We start from the raw sequence: 19,473 nt of genomic DNA, 5'->3' as shown, positions 1-19,473 counted from the left end.
TTTCTCTTGGCAATGCCCCATAGATTCTCTATGGGGTTCAGGTCAGGCGAGTTTGCTGGCCAATCAAGCACAGTAATACCATGGTCATTGAACCAGGTTTTGGTACTTTTGGCAGTGTGGGCAGGTGCCAAGTCCTGCTGGAAAATGAAGTCAGCATCTCCATAAAGCTTGTCTGCTGAAGGAAGCATGTAGTGCTCTAAAATGTCCCGGTAGACGGCTGCGTTGACTCTGGACTTAATAAAGCACAGTGGACCAACACCAGCCGATGACATGGCTCCCCAAACCAACATAGACTGTGGAAACTTCACACTGGACTTCAAGCATCTTGGATTGTGTGCCTCTCCATTCTTCCTACAGACTCTGGGACCTTGGTTTCCAAATGAGATGCAAAATTTGCTCTCATCAGAAAAGAGGACTTTGGACCACTGAGCAACAGACCAGTTCTTTTTTTCTTTAGCCCAGGTAAGACGTTTGACATTTGAAGCCCATGTCCAGGACCCGTCTGTGTGTGGTGGCTCTTGATGCAGTAACTCCAGCCTCAGTCCACTCCTTGTGAAGCTCCCCACACATTTGAATGGCCTTTTCCTGACAATCCTCTCCAGGCTACGGTCATCCCTGCTGCTTGTGCACCTTTTTCTTCCACACTTTTCCCTTCCACTTAACTTTCTATTAATGTGCTTTGATACAGCACTTTGAGAACATCCAACTTCTTTTGCAATTACCTTTTGAGGCTTTCCCTCCTTGTGGAGGGTGTCAATGATGGTTTTCTGCACAACGGTCAGGTCAGCAGTCTTCCCCATGATTGTGAATTCAACTGAACCAGACTGAGAGACCATTTAAAGGCTCAGGAACCCTTTGCAGGTGTTTAGCTGATTAGAGTGTGACACTTTGAGCCTACAATACTGAACCTTTTCACAATATTCTAATTTTCTGAGATTCTGAATTTGTGGTTTTCATAAGCTGTAAGCCATAATCATCAAAATTATATCAAATAAAGGCTTGAAATATCTTACTTTGCTTGTAATGAGTCTATATAATATATTAGTTTCACCTTTTAAGTTGAATTACTGAAATGAATGAACTTTTGCACGATATTCTAATTTTTCGAGTTTCACCTGTAATTGAAGGAGAACATGGAGCCCTTCAACAGGTAGCCCCCACAGAGCTCAGATCTCAACATCGAGTCGGTCCAGGAAAGAAAACAATGTTTTTAGACTGTTCACAGAGAATTACATCTAAGAGTAAGTGTTTCTAAAAGGTGATATTATTTTCAATAATAGGTTGTCTTTTAAAATATATTTTAAAGACTGGTTAGGTGTGCTGATAGCCGACAGGATGTGGTTTTGGAGATGAAAGTTCTGTTGCAGTAAAATGTAATAACCAGTTTTCAACAAAATACATTTAATTACTGGGAAAAACAGAACATCCTGATGAACACATACGACTTCCTACCGAACACAGTCTTGGAAAACCTTTATTGCTCAACATCTAAAAACTCTTTGTGTGATGACACAAGATCAGATATGCCTAAAGTGACGCATTAAGATGTGAGGTAGATAGAGGTGTGATATTTACGTACGTTGTTTTGATGCTGGGGCAACGGTATGGTTACGTAACTTCCTGTCCATGAAGTTCAAATACATTGACACATTTTCTGCTCCAGAATTAACATACATGATGTCAGAGTGTCTGTATCTCTGTTTTTGTTTGAGAATGGGCAAGAAATAAGGCACATGTGTCACAGTGATACACTGACGTACTGTACATACATAATAAGACCAAGATTCCTCCACAGTATTTACCCATATTTTAACCACACAAATATATAAACTGAGCTATGCGGTAAAAGCCTAGGTAAATACAAGTTTAAGCCAACTTCTATGTTAGCTTCTCAAAAAATATTATTACAAATACATTCTATTCCCTCCCTGTCCAATTAAAAAAAAAAAAAGAAGAAAAACTTGAATCACCCCACCTAATGTACAATAATAAGATGTTGAGAATTATAAACTTACAGTATGCTGCTTTACCACCACTGGTTGGACTGGTGCCTGATTAAATGCACGGCCACAGGTTAACGTTATTTCAGTGTTATCACTAAGCAGTCTAAACAACCTAATTAAATGCTATAACATATAAATATATATATTAACATATATAAATCTGGCTACATAAAACACATATCGTCACCTTCCTAAAATAATGTCCCAAGTCGTTTCTTCACCAAAATTTTTTTTTTTTTGCCTAAATCATCTCCTCATGATGCTTGCCACCTCTGGTAGAATTTCTGAAAAACCTGAAAAAATTACTTAGGACATTATTTTAGGAAGGTGACGATATATAGAGTGTTTTTATTGAATTAGAGAGATGAATGTTAACATCATCAGTGAAACTATAAACATTTGCTTTATGAAAGAGTTGAAAGAAAATGAATGATCTGTAATTCCGATGGATTACCTTTATTCAAAGACACTTGACTGCAGGCAGCTTTATGAATACCTGGCTGGCAAACATAATAGAGAAAAAACTAGAAAGATTCTTGTTTTTGTGAGGTGCCAAACTCTCAACACTTGTTAAATATTAACATCTGTGGATGAGGTTTCAGTGGGATTAGTTTTCCGGATTGGCCAACACAAGCTGCAGACTGTCATCAGGTTTCCAATGTGTAAGATAGAGATTGTAACTACATCCATATACTGTAGGTCTATCCCTCTAGGACAATGCTAATAGCAACCTGTACTGTGATCATCGTTGGATTTGTGAATTACTGCCTAAAAAGGATTGCATGTTTTTCATGAATTGAAAATAATGACATAAACAGACATCTTATGCTCATGATCGGCTTACTTTCTGTACCATGTATGTGTGAGCCTAATATTCAGCCATCAGCACTATATGAAGACAAGGAAAGGGTTAAAAGTAATCAAAACTGGTTCATCTGCTTTTAAGGAATAGTTCATGGAAATTAAAACTATTTATTCATTCATTCTAATTTTTCTACAAACCTGTATGATTTTTTTCTTCTCTGGATCACAAAAGGAGAAATTTTAAGCATCTTCACAGTTTGTGTGATATGAGAAAGGAAAATTGTGACTCTGGGCTGTCAAGCTCCCAAATAAAAAACAAAAAAAAGAAAACAGTAAAAGCAGTCACACCATCTTATGCAGTATATTCTAAGTCCTCTGAGGACAAATTTCTATTTTGATGTACAGACTGATGTTTAAGTTGTTAATCACTCTCAAATTAAATTATTGATCAACTCTCATTCACAGCACCCAAATCAGATTCACACCGATACTTCAGTACATTTAAGGGCCCTATTTTAAGAGTGCCAGTGTAATGGGAGCCAGCTGATAGATAGCTGTGCAATGTGTATAAACCTCACTCTCCTGACTTCAAGAGGTGCACTAGCGACTGACATTAGAGGCTGTAGCCCTTAGCCTCCTTGTTAGCGCACCCACCTCCTGTGCTGGAGATGAGTCCCGTACAGAGTAGGTAGAACGTGAGCATCACACTAGCACTTAGCACAGCGCATTGTGATAATTAATATGCGAAAATACAATGGACATGACTGTGAAGTTTTGCTAGCATGCGCTAATTCAAGGCACAAGTGGTTTCGTGAAAATGTGCATGCAAAGTGCTAACACGCCAGGTCAAGTGCAATTTAATTGTGAGATTCTTCTCTGGTTATTGCACCTTCAGTTCTATTATAGTCTATTCCCTCTCAAGCACCAGCAATATAAACAAAGACAGCACATGCATAAGAAGTTGGTAGTCTAAATGGGCTGTTTGCAATAAATTAAAGTAATAGATATATGGACTTCTTTTATCCATTAACTGCATCATTGATGAATGCCAGGGATATTTATATGACAGTGACACACTCCTTTTATAAGCATGTTAAATTTTGTTCTCGTCAGTATTGGAATGTAGGCTCTGTTGAATTTTAGAGAATGTAGGTATTATTAATCAAATTGATCAAGTGATTCACAAATCATGGCTATAGTATTAACAGTGATTGTATCAGCCTTTCAGGTTAGGAAAACAAATGAAGTTCTGAAACGTCTCAGGGCAATAACCAATTTCTCAAAAAATTAGAAAATTGCTCTTTGCACTATTTCATTTACATACAGTGCATACACCCACAGACAGCGCAAACACTTCCACCCACACCCATTTAAGCTTTGCGCTTAAAATTAGCTCTCTTACAAAAATTAGATAAGATGGTGTGCATGGTCATTGCGGATTGTGCTGTGCTTAGCAAGGTCATAAAAATAGAGCCCTAAACCTAACCTTAAACTTAAGCCCGGTTCTCACATGCAGCGACATTATCACTTGATGTCACTAGTCCCTGTACTATATGTTGCTAGTGGATGTTCCTACTGCTGTCATTGTACCGTTACTGATGGAATGCACATCTTGTCATTTCTTTTTTTAAACTTGACAACAGATGAGACATATTGCTGATGAAACTAAAATATCTTTCTAATTTGACAGGGAATTATTTTTCTTGTGGCTATAAATTAACATTCTGAGTTTTTATATGAACTGCAGCAGTGCTCATTGCATCATATCATTAACAAATGAACAATCTATCAATGTCAAAATCTAATTCACTCAGACTGCAAAATATTTTTTTTTCCATGCATGGTTATTTTTCTTATTATAACCATGTATGTGGTTACAGACAATTCATACAGAGCAGTGAAATCACTCACAGAAATGTTAATTTCTCCTCTGTCTTGTTAACGACATAATCTCACAGGAGACGGATAACGTGAGGTCCACTAACACGTCTTTACACTGTAGTCGCTATAGAAAGTCGCTCCTCATTTGCATAAAGTTAAACTTTTCTCAACTTTCTGAAGTCACTGGACATGGCCATATCTTTTTGCCAACTGTCACTGTTGCTCATGTCGCTGGACATGCTCAAGTTGAAAATGAATGAGATCATGTTGCTTTGTCGCTTCATGTGAACGTGGCGACTCTTGCAAGACTTTCCAAGATCAAGAGGACCCTGGAAACAGGAGTTGATAAAAAAAAAATTGTTCTTGAAAGATTTGAGAGTTATGAAAAATTTACAAGTGATTGTATGATTGTATGGCTTCAGAAAACTTGGACTATAGTGCACAAGTTGGTTCAACTGCATTTACAGATTTTTAAATCTGGTAAACTATTCCTTTAATAGTGGGAAACTCAGAATGTCAGATACCATTCAAATGAATCATCTAACAATAAATATGGAGGAACAGTTTTATTGTTACATCACTCTGAGCGAGTAAATTACTTCACACACAGTTGTGTTAGCTGCTTTTAGGTAGAAACATTTTTGAATATGAACGCCACAAATATAGTACTGTAGCTATTTGTACTAAATGTCAGTTTACAATGCTAGAGATGTTTGTGGTAAAGCAGAAGGTGTTAGAAAATAATGAAAACAATGTAAAACACAGAGAACATGACATGATTTGTTCGGGCAGTCAGTGCTGTTCATAGGCGTGTGCTAACAGGTTTGGGTCTGCCTTTACAAAACTGCAAAAAGTTGACGTGTATGGACTGCAAAGTGTGTCAATCTGTTGTCCTAAGAATGTGAATTGCTATGCTGTCTCGTTGCCATCAATTCGTTTTTGCTGTGTTTTGCATAGAGGAATGCTGGAAAACCAGATACTCGATGCAGTAACATTACTTTTGTGTTTCTGTTCGGTCTGGAATGCCATTTTCTCACGAATGCAGTTAATTTATCTGTGGCTTAATCTGATGCAACCAAAAAATGTATTCATGTTTACTGAACAGTGATTCTAAAAAATTGCACAATTGTACAATTGCACAATTGTTTGTGATAAAAGAGAGAAAAAGTTAATCCTTTGCCTGTATACCTCGAAAAACAAAAGTTATTTTGTTAGACGGTCCTGCCTGTTCCCGCAATGCAGACTGGTTTTTAAATTACATCCAAATTCACATTTAATTCAGGATACTACCACTCCCTCTATGATGATGGTGAAAATAAATGTTCCTAAGTGAAAGGCACTCACTGGATTTCCAAAACTTTTGAGGCTGGCTCTGACATTGTGGGTGGTGAACGGAAATGATATGATGCAAACACGGGATTCTGCTGCATTTGCTAAGACATACAGGCTATTGTTTATTATTCATGTTTGCTGCAGGGCTGGACTGTGAAGACTGCATTTGCAGTTGAGTTGCTTAAATATCATGACGTAGAGCCTAATAATACAAATTATGTATAGCCTATGATGCTGATAAAAATAATGTAAAGTAATTATTTAAAGTATGACCTGAAAATTAAAGGTAGGCCTATTTTTTATGGAAAGTAGGCCTATGACTATAGGAGCAGGAAATCTTAAAAGAATATTCCTTGTTCTTTATGTGATTCTAAATGAGAAACCCCCCAAAGTTATTGACAGTGTGTGTGTGTGGTGATTCTAAATGCGATCAGAGGTAAAGACGGTTAGATTTAAAATATTTAAACGTTTTAAAATGTTCAAAAGTTATTTTTCTGAAAGTGAACTCCGCATTGGACAAGTAGTTCTGATAGTTTAGCCTTAAAAAAAATTGTAGAACATTCTGAGAATCATTCGGCCGACTTTTTGTCTACAGAACAGGGTAAGGCTAAATTAAGTTTGTGTAAAGAAAAAGCATATATAGGTCTAAAAATACATGTATTTTTTTCATTTGGTAATTTATTTAACTTAAAGGGAATTTTGCCGGCATTTTTCCTAGTAAAGTGTATTTATTTTTTAAAAACCTCTTTGCTCACAGAAATTCTATGTTTTTTGTATTGTGGGCTAATTCCATGACTGCTGTAAATTATTCTGAATGGAGAGGAAAAGCTTTAAGAAACAAACGGATGGCTACCGCGATCAAATTAATCGCAAACATTGGCCATTCATTTGTTCTCCTTGCACTTGTCGATGTGCATGTTATAATATATTTGTGTTGGCACTCCTGGAAGTGTCATTTTTGCAGCATCGGATGGATCTTTATGCCGTTAAAATCAATCTATAAACACTTACAATATATTGGCTTTCAAGGATGTATACCGTCCTCTAACGATTGGAGTAAACTCTGTCATGTCTGTCTACATTTTAGAGTTAAATCCAATTTTCTCACCCAAAAAAAAAAAAAAAAAAACTAGTGTTAATTATGCACTATGCGCTAGTGTTAAACGGAAAAATAGTATGTCGACACTTGTGAAATTTTAGCGATAATTTGCCTTTCCATCAGCTTTATTTTGATGCGCTAAAGCTTTTTTTAAAGAAAAGGAGGGGCAAGTGAAAATGTATTTTTGTGGTAGGCCTAATCCACATTATGCCACAAACTATGTCGATTGATCTTAAATTGTATTGAACCCGGAATATTCCTTTAAATTTGTAAAAATAAATAAAAAAGAAACAAAAAACGTTCCATTGATCTGGGTTGCTCGGGCGCCTATACTTCAGCCTGTGATTGATGGGAAGGAGGCAAGCAGTCCTGCCCACTCAACTCACAGTCATCAACACAACTGCAGCGCAACAGTTCAACTGATGTTGCTAGGTGTGGTTCTGTGGGTATAAATACCACTAAAGCTTTCCTCCTACTCGCTTGCTGTGTGCGTTCGGTCTTGGTAAGTGGGGAACAGATTTTAACTACTTTTTACTCGTTGTTTTACACGCCAGACATTAATGTCAGCTTTTTATATAGCCTACTTTTGCATATTTTTGGACGGGATTGTTTTTCTTGAAAAATAAGATTCCAAGTAATGCAGTTCTGTTCCTCAAGGAGATTAGAAACTTTGCAGAGCATTTATGTTGTAAAACTAGTTGTAACTTGACAGTCAGAGCTCTAAACTTCCTCAAACTGTTTTCCTGAACAGCGTAGTCGACTAACGCTTGTCAGTCTTTGAAATGTCAATCTTTGATGTTTTGTTTTGTTCTATTTGTTATTTATTTCTTATAAGAGCAGTTATAATTGCTAGTTAAAATATTTTATGTATTCAGCCTTTTAATATATGTATCTCAACATATGCCATCACGTAGGTTTAGCTGTTGTGTTGCCAAGGTGTCAACATGTCCTTCGTCAGTTCTTTTCTCGAGCAGCTTGCCTATCAGGGCATGCAAGATGTGCAAGATGTCACAGTAAGTTTGCTTTGTTTCTTTTAACTTTCTGGACAATTTAAGCAGCACCAGAAAATGAGTCAGCAACAGGAATGTATTCCACTCCCCTTTCTTGACTCATTCAGTCTGTTAAAGGGAAAGAGCATCAATGTTTCTGCATTTACTTCTTAAAATTCTCTTCTTGATTTTTTTTTATTATTTTTTGTTATTGAATATAACAATAAGTCTCTTACATTAGTCTTATAAAATCATTGTAATAAGTGCCTCTTGTGTCTCTAGGAGGGACAGGGGACAGTAAGGCCCTTTGCGCAATTCAATGCAGCTGCAGATGTAGCTGTCCTGGAAAAAGCTATCAAGGCAAAAGGTTAATGTAGAGACGTTTACAAAGATATAGACAGCACACATGCACATCCTCACTTTTGCATCCGTTTAACTCCGTTGACGGCGTTTTCTATTTTTATTTTCTCAGGTGTGGATGAGGCCACAATCATTGAAACGCTGGTCCGCAGGAGTAATGCCCAGCGCCAGCAAATTAAGGCTGCCTACCAGAAAGCCAGTGGCAAGGTATGAGTCACACACATTCTTTGGACCTGAATTTGAAACATTTTTCTTACTGGATCTTCACTCACTTAAACAATCTCTTGCCTTCTGTGTAGCCTCTGGATGTAGCCATAAAAGCTGCCCTTAAAGGTGAACTGGAAGATGTGGTTCTGAGCCTACTGATGCCTCCAGCTCAATATGATGCCTTTCAGCTCAAACATGCCATGAAGGTAACTTTAAGACTTTAAAGGTCTGACCATAAGTGTGGATATTTTGGAAAGAAAAACCCATCTTGCACAAATCCTGTCTGTACAGAAGGCAGTTCATGTGATGTCTTTTGAATAGATTGAAAAAGAATCCAGTTATATATTTTTATAAACACTGTCTGTGGACTTCAATGTCAGCTCAGATCTCTTTTTGGTCTGTGTTACATTCACACAGTGTTGTTTTTTTCGAACCCAGTCCATTTTTTTAAATTAGAATATTGTTGATTACTATTATTATTATTATTAGGGCTATATTTAATGCTAAGAGAACAATCAGCTCTACATATTACCTTATGAAATGTACTAAACATGTTTAATGCCTTTAAAAACAGAGTAGGCATGTGTCCGTGTTCAATAAAACATCGTTATTGCTCTTTGGCATCATTGAAACGTCTGTCTGTCATGTGTGTTAAAATATTCTCTCTCTCTCATTCATATATATATACATACATACACACAGTCAGGGTTTGGAGGGTTACTTTTGAAACGTATTCCACTACGGCTTACAGAATACATGCTGTAAAATGTAATTTGTAATGTATTCCAATAGATTACTCCAGGTCAGTAATGTATTCTAAATACTTTGAAAATACTTATTCAGAACTGGTAGATTTTTTTTTTTTTTCACTTGTTTTGACTAAAAACTCTGCAAGTACAGTAAGACAAAATACACATTAAAAATACATTCTCTGAAAAACCTAAATATCTTATGCACTGTTGTGTGTGTGTGTGTATATAAATCTAATTGATTTTTTTTTTTATAGGAAAACAATACAAAAATTATTATCAAGAATACCATTTTTGCCCTAATATCAAAGGTCTTCCTAGAAAAAAATAATTCTGATCCAACATGAATTTTCTTGATAAAAAAAATATGATCGTGTCTGGTAACGTGCATATAAAATGGCTAGAAATAGCATTTTAGCTTAGCGTAATGTTGACAATTTACACAATGTTTATTTTGATTTCTTCTGCTCAACTTCTCTGTCTGCTCGTATGAATCTAAAACATCATAAGAAAGTGTTTCACCGCTGTTCAAATGCACTTTGGACCGCATCATTTATATGTATAAATGTTTTCCATCTGAAAGGACTAAATATTTAATAAAACAAATGACAATAAAATGCAAAGTAATCTCTTCATTAATCAAAATACTTTTTGAATGTAACTGAATTCTAATTGCCAATGATTTAAATTGTAACTGTAGTGGAATACAGGTACTTATATTTTGTATTTTAAATACGTAATCCTGCTACATGTATTTCGTTACTCCCCAACTCTGTACACTGTATATATTCACATCTCTTTTTGTGTCTCTACTCTGCATATTATCATTACCGGTTTATGTTAACCTGTCATGGCCAAACATGTTTACATGTAAAGGAAAATCAAGTGAGCCTGAATCAATTTGTGTTTACAATGCACATTATTAGTGAATCGAATGGCAGGCTTAAAGCAAACTGTACACCGACTACCTCCCAAGAAGGTCTCATTTTGGTTTAAAGGGGTCTGAGATCATTTGGAGTGTGGAAACAATTGTCAGTTACACTGTCATTTTCTCTCCAGGGTTTAGGCACAGATGAGGATACACTTACTGAGATTTTGGCTTCCAGGACCAATAAAGAGATCAGACAGATTAAAGAGACTTACAAACAAGGTAACTTCAATGCTCATTATCTGCCACTTATCCTTTATGTGTATTGGCATTCAAGTTCGGTATAATTATTATATGAAATTTCATGTGTGATTTTAAATTTATAGACTACAAAAATGATCTAGAGAATGACATCAAATCTGAGACAAGTGGAGACTTCAGCAATGTCCTTCTTTCTCTCTGCAAGGTTGGCTTTGCTCATATAGATGATCCAACTTCACAGCGTTTCTCAACCCTGCTCCACAGTACTCTTATTGCCCAACACTGCATATTAACATGCTTAATTATACACATTAGCTCACTAGTAGAGTGCATGCATGACATGAATTGGGTGTGCCGAATTTGTGAGACAAATAAAGTGTGTGATGGTAGGGCGGGATGGAAGGAAGGACTGATTGAGAAACACTGTTGATGAATGATGCATTTAAACTTTTATTCACAGGCTGCCAGGAGTGAAGATCGTATTGTGCAAGATGACCTGGCTGACAAAGATGCCAGGGTAATTAAGTGTGTATAGTAAGTGAGTTTGTGGTTTGTCATGCATGTACATGTCTCTTAACCTCTTAATCTTTCTGTAGGCCTTGTATGAGGCAGGAGAGAAAAGAAAAGGCACAGACAGCTCTGTTTTTATCGACATTCTCACTACAAGGAGTGCTCCTCACCTGAGGAAAGGTCTGGTTTACCTGTTATGCCTCCCTATTTTCAGGATAGGTCTGCAGTTCTCTTCAGATCTACTATGCCAATAATACATCATAATGTATCTTGTTTTTGGTTTTTTTTTATTTAGTTTTCCAGCTTTACTCAAAGTACAGTAAAGTGGATGTTGCAAAAGCCATTGATCTGGAGATGAAAGGTGATGTTGAGAACTGCTTGATTGCTGTTGGTAAGTCTATAGAAGTGGTTGTCATAGCACTACTACAATTTAACCCCCCAGTGTGTCATTTCTGAGCTACTAGCATCACCAAACTGAACTGCAAAAATAAAGGTTTCCTGAACACACCCCTCATCTTCCATTGGTCAGACAAATGGATAGTTTTGTCCCAAACTCATGCATTCAATTTCCAAATGAAATATTATAATTTATTTGTTTTCATAACACTGATTTTATTTAACCTTTTTTCAAACAGTGAAATGTGCTGGAAGCAAACCTGCATTCTTTGCTGAAAAAATAAATCTTGCAATGAAGGCAAGTGTAACTTTTTAATCACAAAACATTACCATATAGTTGATCCATTTATATCACTGATGTCAAAGTTTTTTTATAATTACAAGTTTCTAATAACTTTTCCCAATGAATCTGACTTTAGCAAGGACCACATTGTGTAATGCCTTGTGTTTTTACAGGGCTCTGGTTACAAAGGTAAGATCTTGACCAGAATATTGGTGAGCCGCTCTGAGGTAGACCTGGACAAAATCAAGCAAGAGTATCAGAAGAAGTTCAGCAAGAGCCTCTACCAGGACATCCAGGTAAATAAATTGCAGTAAGCTAAGAAACACAGATTAAAAAAAGGAAAGGAAAAGAAACAAGTAATTAAAAGTGATTTAAAATTACTGCAGTTAAAGCAAATTTAAATGTTGGGTCTTTATGTTTTGCTTTCATCACAGAACTCTTTCAATACTTAACTGCATAATATTCTTATTTTGTTGTTCTTTACATGGAAAAAGATCCTAATGTTATAGATTGTGTGTTTCATTTGTTTTTAGGATGACACAAAAGGAGACTATGAGAAGATCCTGCTAGCCTTGTGTGGCAATTAATTCCTAATAATAAGTCGAACTCTCCAGCTATCTGTATATTAATTGTATACACCAAACAGCTGTAACAGATTGGAATGAATTTTGATAAATAAAAACTCTTCTCTGTTTAATGGCAAAGATTAATTTACTTTAACTATAAAATGTCAAAGTCAAATGTTATAGTTTGCTTCCTGATTATGCTGGTGTGCAGAGTATATATGAAAATTAATACGTTTCCTCAACATGCGTGTGAAACTGAAAATGTTAGTCCAAGCTCCTAAACCTCAGCACTTCTAATGGATTATTTTGAAAATATAAATAAGTTTCACCGTAGAACAAATTTAAGCTTAAACTCAATTGTTCCCATTTTTGCAACACTTCATAGTTCGTAATATGCATTTTTGTATTATTTTGAATTAATGACTATAGGCATTGGCTTAGCATGTTACGTTATCAATCAGCAGAGCAAACATTAAAAAAAAATGTTACATTTTATTCTACAGCTAGTTGTTATTCTTCATCGTGCTCTTAATTGTACATTGTGAGACTTTAAAACTGGGTCTTTTTTTTAAGGAACAAAAACAATTGGCAACAACTGAAATAAACCTGCACAAATGTATTTGTGGTCAAATCAAAATTTTGTAACCTAACCTGATGTGGTTTATTCTGTCACCCTTAATTTCTGTAGTATAAAGTAGGCATCTAAGTGGATGCAATATACTGTATATGTGCAATGATATAATCATCCATTGCACATACTAAAGACATTTTGTATCGATTCTGATCATCTGTATGATATCTAAATATAAATCACAAGAAACAAATTGTCATGCACTTGACTGTAGATTGTATTGAATGTAATTGCCTTCTCAGTTCATGTGCTGTCAGCTGATCAAGTTTGTGATTCCCTGGAACACGGATAAATGTAATGAAAATAGTTTAAACCTTTAACAATGTTTACTTTTAAGGATGGTAATACATTTGAAGTGGATGTTGCCAGGGTCACCCTGTTCCAACTGTGGAGCTAGGCCGGATAGATGCCATCCACAGATAAAATCTCAGAATAAATACATCCTGACAAGATATTTATTTATTTAGCAGTTGACATGCATCTGAAACAGTTAATCCATGCATCTTATCACTTGGCTTGTTGAGCACGTTACTGTGGAGACGTAGCGCATGTGGAGGCCCACGCTATTCTCCGCGGCATCCACGAACAACTCACCATGCGCCCCACCAACAGCGTGAACCACATTATAGCGACCATGAGGACGTTAACCCAACGTGACTCTACCCATCCTAGCAACTGGGCCAATTTGGTTGTTTAGAAGACCTGGCTGGAATCAGTCAGCACTCCCTGGATTCGAACTTGTGACTCCAGGGGTGGTAGTCAGTGTCAATACTCACTGAGCTACCCAGGCCCCTGAAAACCAAGAACTTTTAATGCCTTACAAACAGGTGGAAAGAGTACTGAAAAATAATACTCAACTAAAAGTACTGTTACTTCTTTAAAAATGTAGTTTGAATAGAGTAAATGTACTTGTCCTAAAAACTACTCAAGGAAGCGTAAAAGAGTAGCTCATTTAAAAGTACTCATAAGTAGTGAGTATGAAGTACTGAGTTGCGAAAGCTATGCCCCTTTATAATAAAAACGCTCTGCTGCAATTTAAAAATGTAGCACATATACCATCATTTACATTCCCTTTTATGGCTGAATAAAAAATACAGGTATTTTATAGGTGTTTGTGATTGACAACTTTTAAAATACATCACTATGATACTGTAAACACTACATGAATCTGATAAAAAAAAAAATAAATAAATAAAAGGGCGACATGATTACAGAAATGAAAAGATGAAAAAGTTATTTTCAATATTATAATGTATGAAACAATTACATTCAAATCAGTTTGTGTAGGGTCTAAATTTTCCTTAATGCCGACTGAGAGAGTTATTGTTGCGCTTAAAACATTTTTAAACGATGCAAGGAATGCAAAAAAAAAAAAAAAAAGAAAAGAAAGAAAATGCTTTGTCACTTGGTGCTTTATGTCCAGCACAATAGAGGCGGTACAGCAGTTGTTTGGTACAGGGGCCACATTGGGCTTTAAAGGAATAATCAATAATTAAGGTTTTTATAATAATAATTCAGCACTTTTGGTCCATACAATGCAAGTAAATAGGTGTCAAAATTTTGAAGCTCCAAAAATCACACATGTATCTGTTTCTCACACACATCTATCATATAACTTCTGAAGTCATGGATTTAACCACTGGAGTCATATGGATTACTTTTGTGCTGCATTTATGTGCTTTTTATGGAGCGTCAATTTTGGCATCCATTCACTTGTGTTGTATAGACCAACAGAGCTGAAATATTCTTCTAAAAAACATAATTTGTGTTCTGCAGAAGAGAGTCATACACATCTGGGATGTCATGAGGGTAAATACATGATGAGAGAATTTACATTTTTGAGTGAACTATTTCTTTAAGTAGCACATGGGGGGCCACATTGTCCTCCTTTTGAGATACAATGTTCCACATTGATGTAGTTCTTGTATCTTAAGCCCAGAAATAGTTGTGTGCTAATGCATACTTTTCTGAAGTTTATGACTGGTGGAATGTTCTGCCTGAAGTATTACTTTACAAAGATTGACACTTTTCTATCAGGCATTAGAAAAAAACTTGATAAAGGCTAAGCATAATTATAAAATATTTTATCATCTCTACATTCCTTAGTGTTGAGTTTTAATTACGTGTGAATTGATTTGATGGGAGTCACACTCTCCTGAGCCAGTCATGTTGATTGTTAAAAATAAAATCAGGACAGGGAAGTAGCGAACACACTGGTGTGAAAATAGTGCATTAAAAGTACAGTTACAGCACTTAAAATGTACTCGAGTAAAAGTTTACAATTTTTAAACTACTTAAAGTAAAATTCCTGGGGGAAACTTACAGTAACGTGAGTATTTGTAATTTGTTACTTTACACCCCTGGTTACAAAATAGTTAGACATCTTAGAGATCTTCTTGTCATGAACTTTTGGTTGGTCCAAGATCCATTCCAGAAACAAAACTAAAGGTGATAGCGCTTTTGTTGTGAAGACCCCATGATTATGGAACAGCATGCCCTGGGATATTAGATCTGCTGAATCTGTGTCTGTTTTAAAGTCTCGCTTAAAATGTAATTTGTATAGAATTGCTTTTACTACTATGTGAATGTGTTGTGTTTTACTGTGTGTGTTTCAATTGAATTCTTTGTGAAGTACTTTATGCTAATTCGCCAAAAGTTGTTATAAAATAAAAGTTATTATTATAAACATCTGGTGTAATGGGATTATGATTCAAAATATAAGTAACTGTATTCCACTACAGTTACAATTTAAATAATTGGCATTTAGAATACAGTTACATTCAGAAAGTATTGTCTGATTACTGAAGAGATTACTGTTTCATTTAATATTTAGTCCATTTAGATGGAAAACATATAAATGATGCAATCCAAAGTGCATTTGAACAGCAGTGAAACACTTTCTTATGATGTGTTACATTCATACGAGCAGACAGAGAAGTAAGTTTGAAGTAAGTTTGTAGCAGAAGAAATAAAAATAAACCAGGTTTTTCAGAGAATGTATTTTTAACATGTGTGTTTTGTCTTACTGTATTGGCAGAGATTTTATAGTCAAAACATGGAGAAAAAAACCCAGTGCTGAAGTAATCAAAAGAATTTAGAATACATTACTGACCTTGAGTAATCTAACGAAATACGTTACAAATTACATTTTACAGCGTGTATTCTGTAATCTATAGTGGAATACATTTCATAATTAACCCTCCCAACCCTATAAGAAAGACATTTTGGCTCATTATAGGGCCTCTGCCCAAGTCTGCACTGCAGTACCATTGTAATGACGGGTGGCGCTGTTGATTTCTTAGCTTATTCATGAGTACAGTGATATCTGATTGGCCGGTCCATCACTAACCCTACCGCTAACTACACCCTAGCAATCAAGTAACGCTTTACTCATAAATATGAACGATGCCATCCTGCGTTTCAGAATCCACGAGCGGCCGTCAGAGAGTTGGACACTGATTGGTTGAGTGGGTGTGTTACGTAACCAGCTCCCGCGGAAGTGCTGAGATTTGAAAATAGGGGTATTGCCACTGATCTATATATATATATATATGGAAGCCGGTTTCCGCCACAGTTAAATAAAAAAAGGTGATTTTGTAAGTCAATATAATGAGATACTAAGTCATTATTATGAGAAACTTTCTCATAATAATGACTTAGTATCTCATAATAATGACTTAGTATCTCGTAATAATGACTTAGTATCTCGTAATAATGACTTAGTATCTCATAATAATGACTTAGTATCTCGTAATAATGACTTAGTATCTCATAATAATGAGAAACTTTCTCATAATAATGACTTAGTATCTCATAATAATGACTTAGTATCTCGTAATAATGAGAAACTTTCTCATAATAATGACTTAGTATCTCATAATAATGACTTAGTATCTCGTAATAATGAGAAACTTTCTCATAATAATGACTTAGTATCTCATAATAATGACTTAGTATCTCGTAATAATGACTTAGTATCTCGTAATAATGACTTAGTATCTCGTAATAATGACTTAGTATCTCATAATAATGACTTAGTATCTCGTAATAATGACTTAGTATCTCATAATAATGAGAAACTTTCTCATAATAATGACTTAGTATCTCATAATAATGACTTAGTATCTCGTAATAATGAGAAACTTTCTCATAATAATGACTTAGTATCTCGTAATAATGAGAAACTTTCTCATAATAATGACTTACTGTAGCGATGCTAATGTGCTCAGTCAGACGAATTGTGCGTTTCAGATTGAGACGGATCACACAAATGACAACAGCACAACTCTTTTGAAAGTAAGTATAGTTTTATAGCAAGAGGTTTGCAAATAATAACAATTTAGCGTGATGTAAGTGCAGGGCAAGTGTGTTGACTCATGAATCGGTTTCACACCGCAAGCTTAGGTGTGCATTATTAAAATACATATATAATAATCTCGTTTATAATACCACAGTTGTTACACCTCAAGACATTTTCAGGTTTTAATTCCTAAAACGCTCTTGTGAGTATAACTACGTTGTTACGCCAGGGATTCAGGGGTGAACCTCACTGTTTTTAGTTCTTCACCTAGGGTCTTATGCGTACAAAGTCTCCGCTACGGATTCGAAAGCGTCACTTTAGACCTACTAACGGAGGTTTATTGGAGTAACGCGTGTGTGCGCATGCGTATGAGCGCTGGAAAGAAAGTGTTCAGACCTGCGTGTACCTGTGGGTTCGAGCTGTTATGAATCAACTGGGGATCGCTTTTAACTGTGGATGTGCGCTTGCACACTGTGGTAAAGTTAGTTTTACGTATACTGTTACAATGTGATATGTAAATAAATAATAAAACAATGTGACAAGCAATACATCTTGGAAAAATGAACCTAACATTTATATACTTGCACTGTTTTAAAAAGATGCCCATCCAAAAACGTAGGTTTACATTCCATGTTTAAAAAAAGTTACTCTGGGTGCTATTGGATGTTATTTAAATAAAATACTTGATTTTAAATTTGTTATTTAGGTGATGGCTTAAATTTCATAACTGACATATGTTTGTCTACAGGATGGAAGATCTAAAGGGATTCTTGAGACAGAGGAATGTCCCTGAGGAAACAATAGAGACACTGGAACATGAAACGGTGAAACAGATACAGATTAACACAGATAATGTTCATAAAAGTTTAAAAGTATTTTGTTAGAGATTAACATTTTAGCTCCAAACTCAAATATAAGCCGCCAAATCCATTCTTGCACTGACATTGGTAGTATTACAACATGTTGCACAAGTAATTGATTAATCGAGTACTCGTTCAGCTTTAAACATTCGACTAGAAAAACTTGATTTTCATTTGTGCCAGCTGTGGGCAACAATGAAACTGCTTTTCTCACTAAAATCTTGCAGTTACAACTAAATGTATTGGCTGGCATTGTACACTCCTGAGCACAAAAAAAACAGGTCAAGCCCAAAATGTCAAAACATTAAGTGAGGAATATTAGCAAGAATTAAACAAATGCTCTCCTGAGGCCTTCTGTGCCACCATTTGCTCATTAACTGTTTGGGGAAAAAGCTGGAAACGGGAAATGCACTTGTTTTTTTACCAAATTTGGGGAAAAAAATTATATTTCTTGTTGCTTAGTATCTCAAAAATATTATCGTGAAGAAAAAACATATGTGTGAAAAACACTTTGTTGTCAAGTCACTTCATAGACTTCAATGTATTCTGCAGTGCTGATGCGAGTCATGTGAAAGATTCTTAATGTGTATAAATATCACTCACTTTTGCACATTAATCATTGTTCTTCACAATCACAAAAGTGACAGATTGTGGTTTCATAATGGCTAATTTCTCTGAAAGGTGAGCAGTTTAGATCCCTGAAATTATTATTATTTTCATGCATTTATTTATTTTGTGGAATTTGATAATTTTCCACGGCACACCTGACAATCTTTCACAGCACGTGGCACAGTGGTTGGGAAGCACTGACTTAAGCCAATTCAACTTTGAAAACATCAACATCAGACATCAAACAACATCAGCAAGATGGACAGTGCTGTTTTGTCACAGTATAAGCTTACATTAAGCAAAAAAATAAACGGTAGAAAGGAATAAAGGTAAATCGTCCTCCACCTGCAGCCTTGATCTGTATTTGCTTTTAAGCAGGGTCAAAGCTGAAAACCCGCACTCACATAAGTAAGAGGAGGGAAGGGGATGAGGAATTTCATAGCCTTTCGAGAGAGCCTGCTGGAGATACGTCACAATATTTATTTCACAAAAATGTAACCTGAAAAATTTAATGAAATACAGAAATAAAGAAAAGAAAATCTTAAAGAAAGCCCAAATGTTAGTTTGGGATTTTTTGAAGCATTTACCTAACTGCAACAAGAAATATAAAAAAAACTATTTTGAATGTCTCAATTTACATGCTCATTTAATTGCAATTAATTTAAGTAATTTTTGTACAATTAATCGCACTGAATTAATGCAATTAATCGCATGCCCACGGACCATAATAAGGAAGATTCCTGAGAAATGCAAGCTTGTAGTACC

General features: G+C 35.6%; 1 protein-coding gene across 1 annotated transcript; it reads left to right on the top strand.

The window, feature by feature from the left end:
• The first annotated feature begins 7,519 nt into the window (after positions 1–7,519).
• LOC127640059 (annexin A1-like) lies at positions 7,520–15,625 on the top strand. The gene is made up of 13 exons (XM_052122436.1): positions 7,520–7,621; positions 8,034–8,132; positions 8,391–8,475; positions 8,581–8,675; positions 8,768–8,881; positions 10,484–10,574; positions 10,679–10,758; positions 11,014–11,070; positions 11,150–11,243; positions 11,359–11,454; positions 11,699–11,757; positions 11,916–12,038; positions 12,276–15,625. The coding sequence occupies exons 2-13, from the start codon at positions 8,064–8,066 to the stop codon at positions 12,327–12,329; spliced, it is 1,017 nt and encodes a 338-aa protein (XP_051978396.1). The 5' UTR covers positions 7,520–7,621; positions 8,034–8,063; the 3' UTR covers positions 12,330–15,625.
• Positions 15,626–19,473: the final 3,848 nt, after the last annotated feature.

Source organism: Xyrauchen texanus, chromosome 4, assembly GCF_025860055.1.
Source record: "Xyrauchen texanus isolate HMW12.3.18 chromosome 4, RBS_HiC_50CHRs, whole genome shotgun sequence".
Classification (NCBI taxonomy): Eukaryota; Metazoa; Chordata; class Actinopteri; order Cypriniformes; family Catostomidae; genus Xyrauchen; species Xyrauchen texanus.
This window is presented reverse-complemented; position numbering and strand designations above follow the sequence as displayed.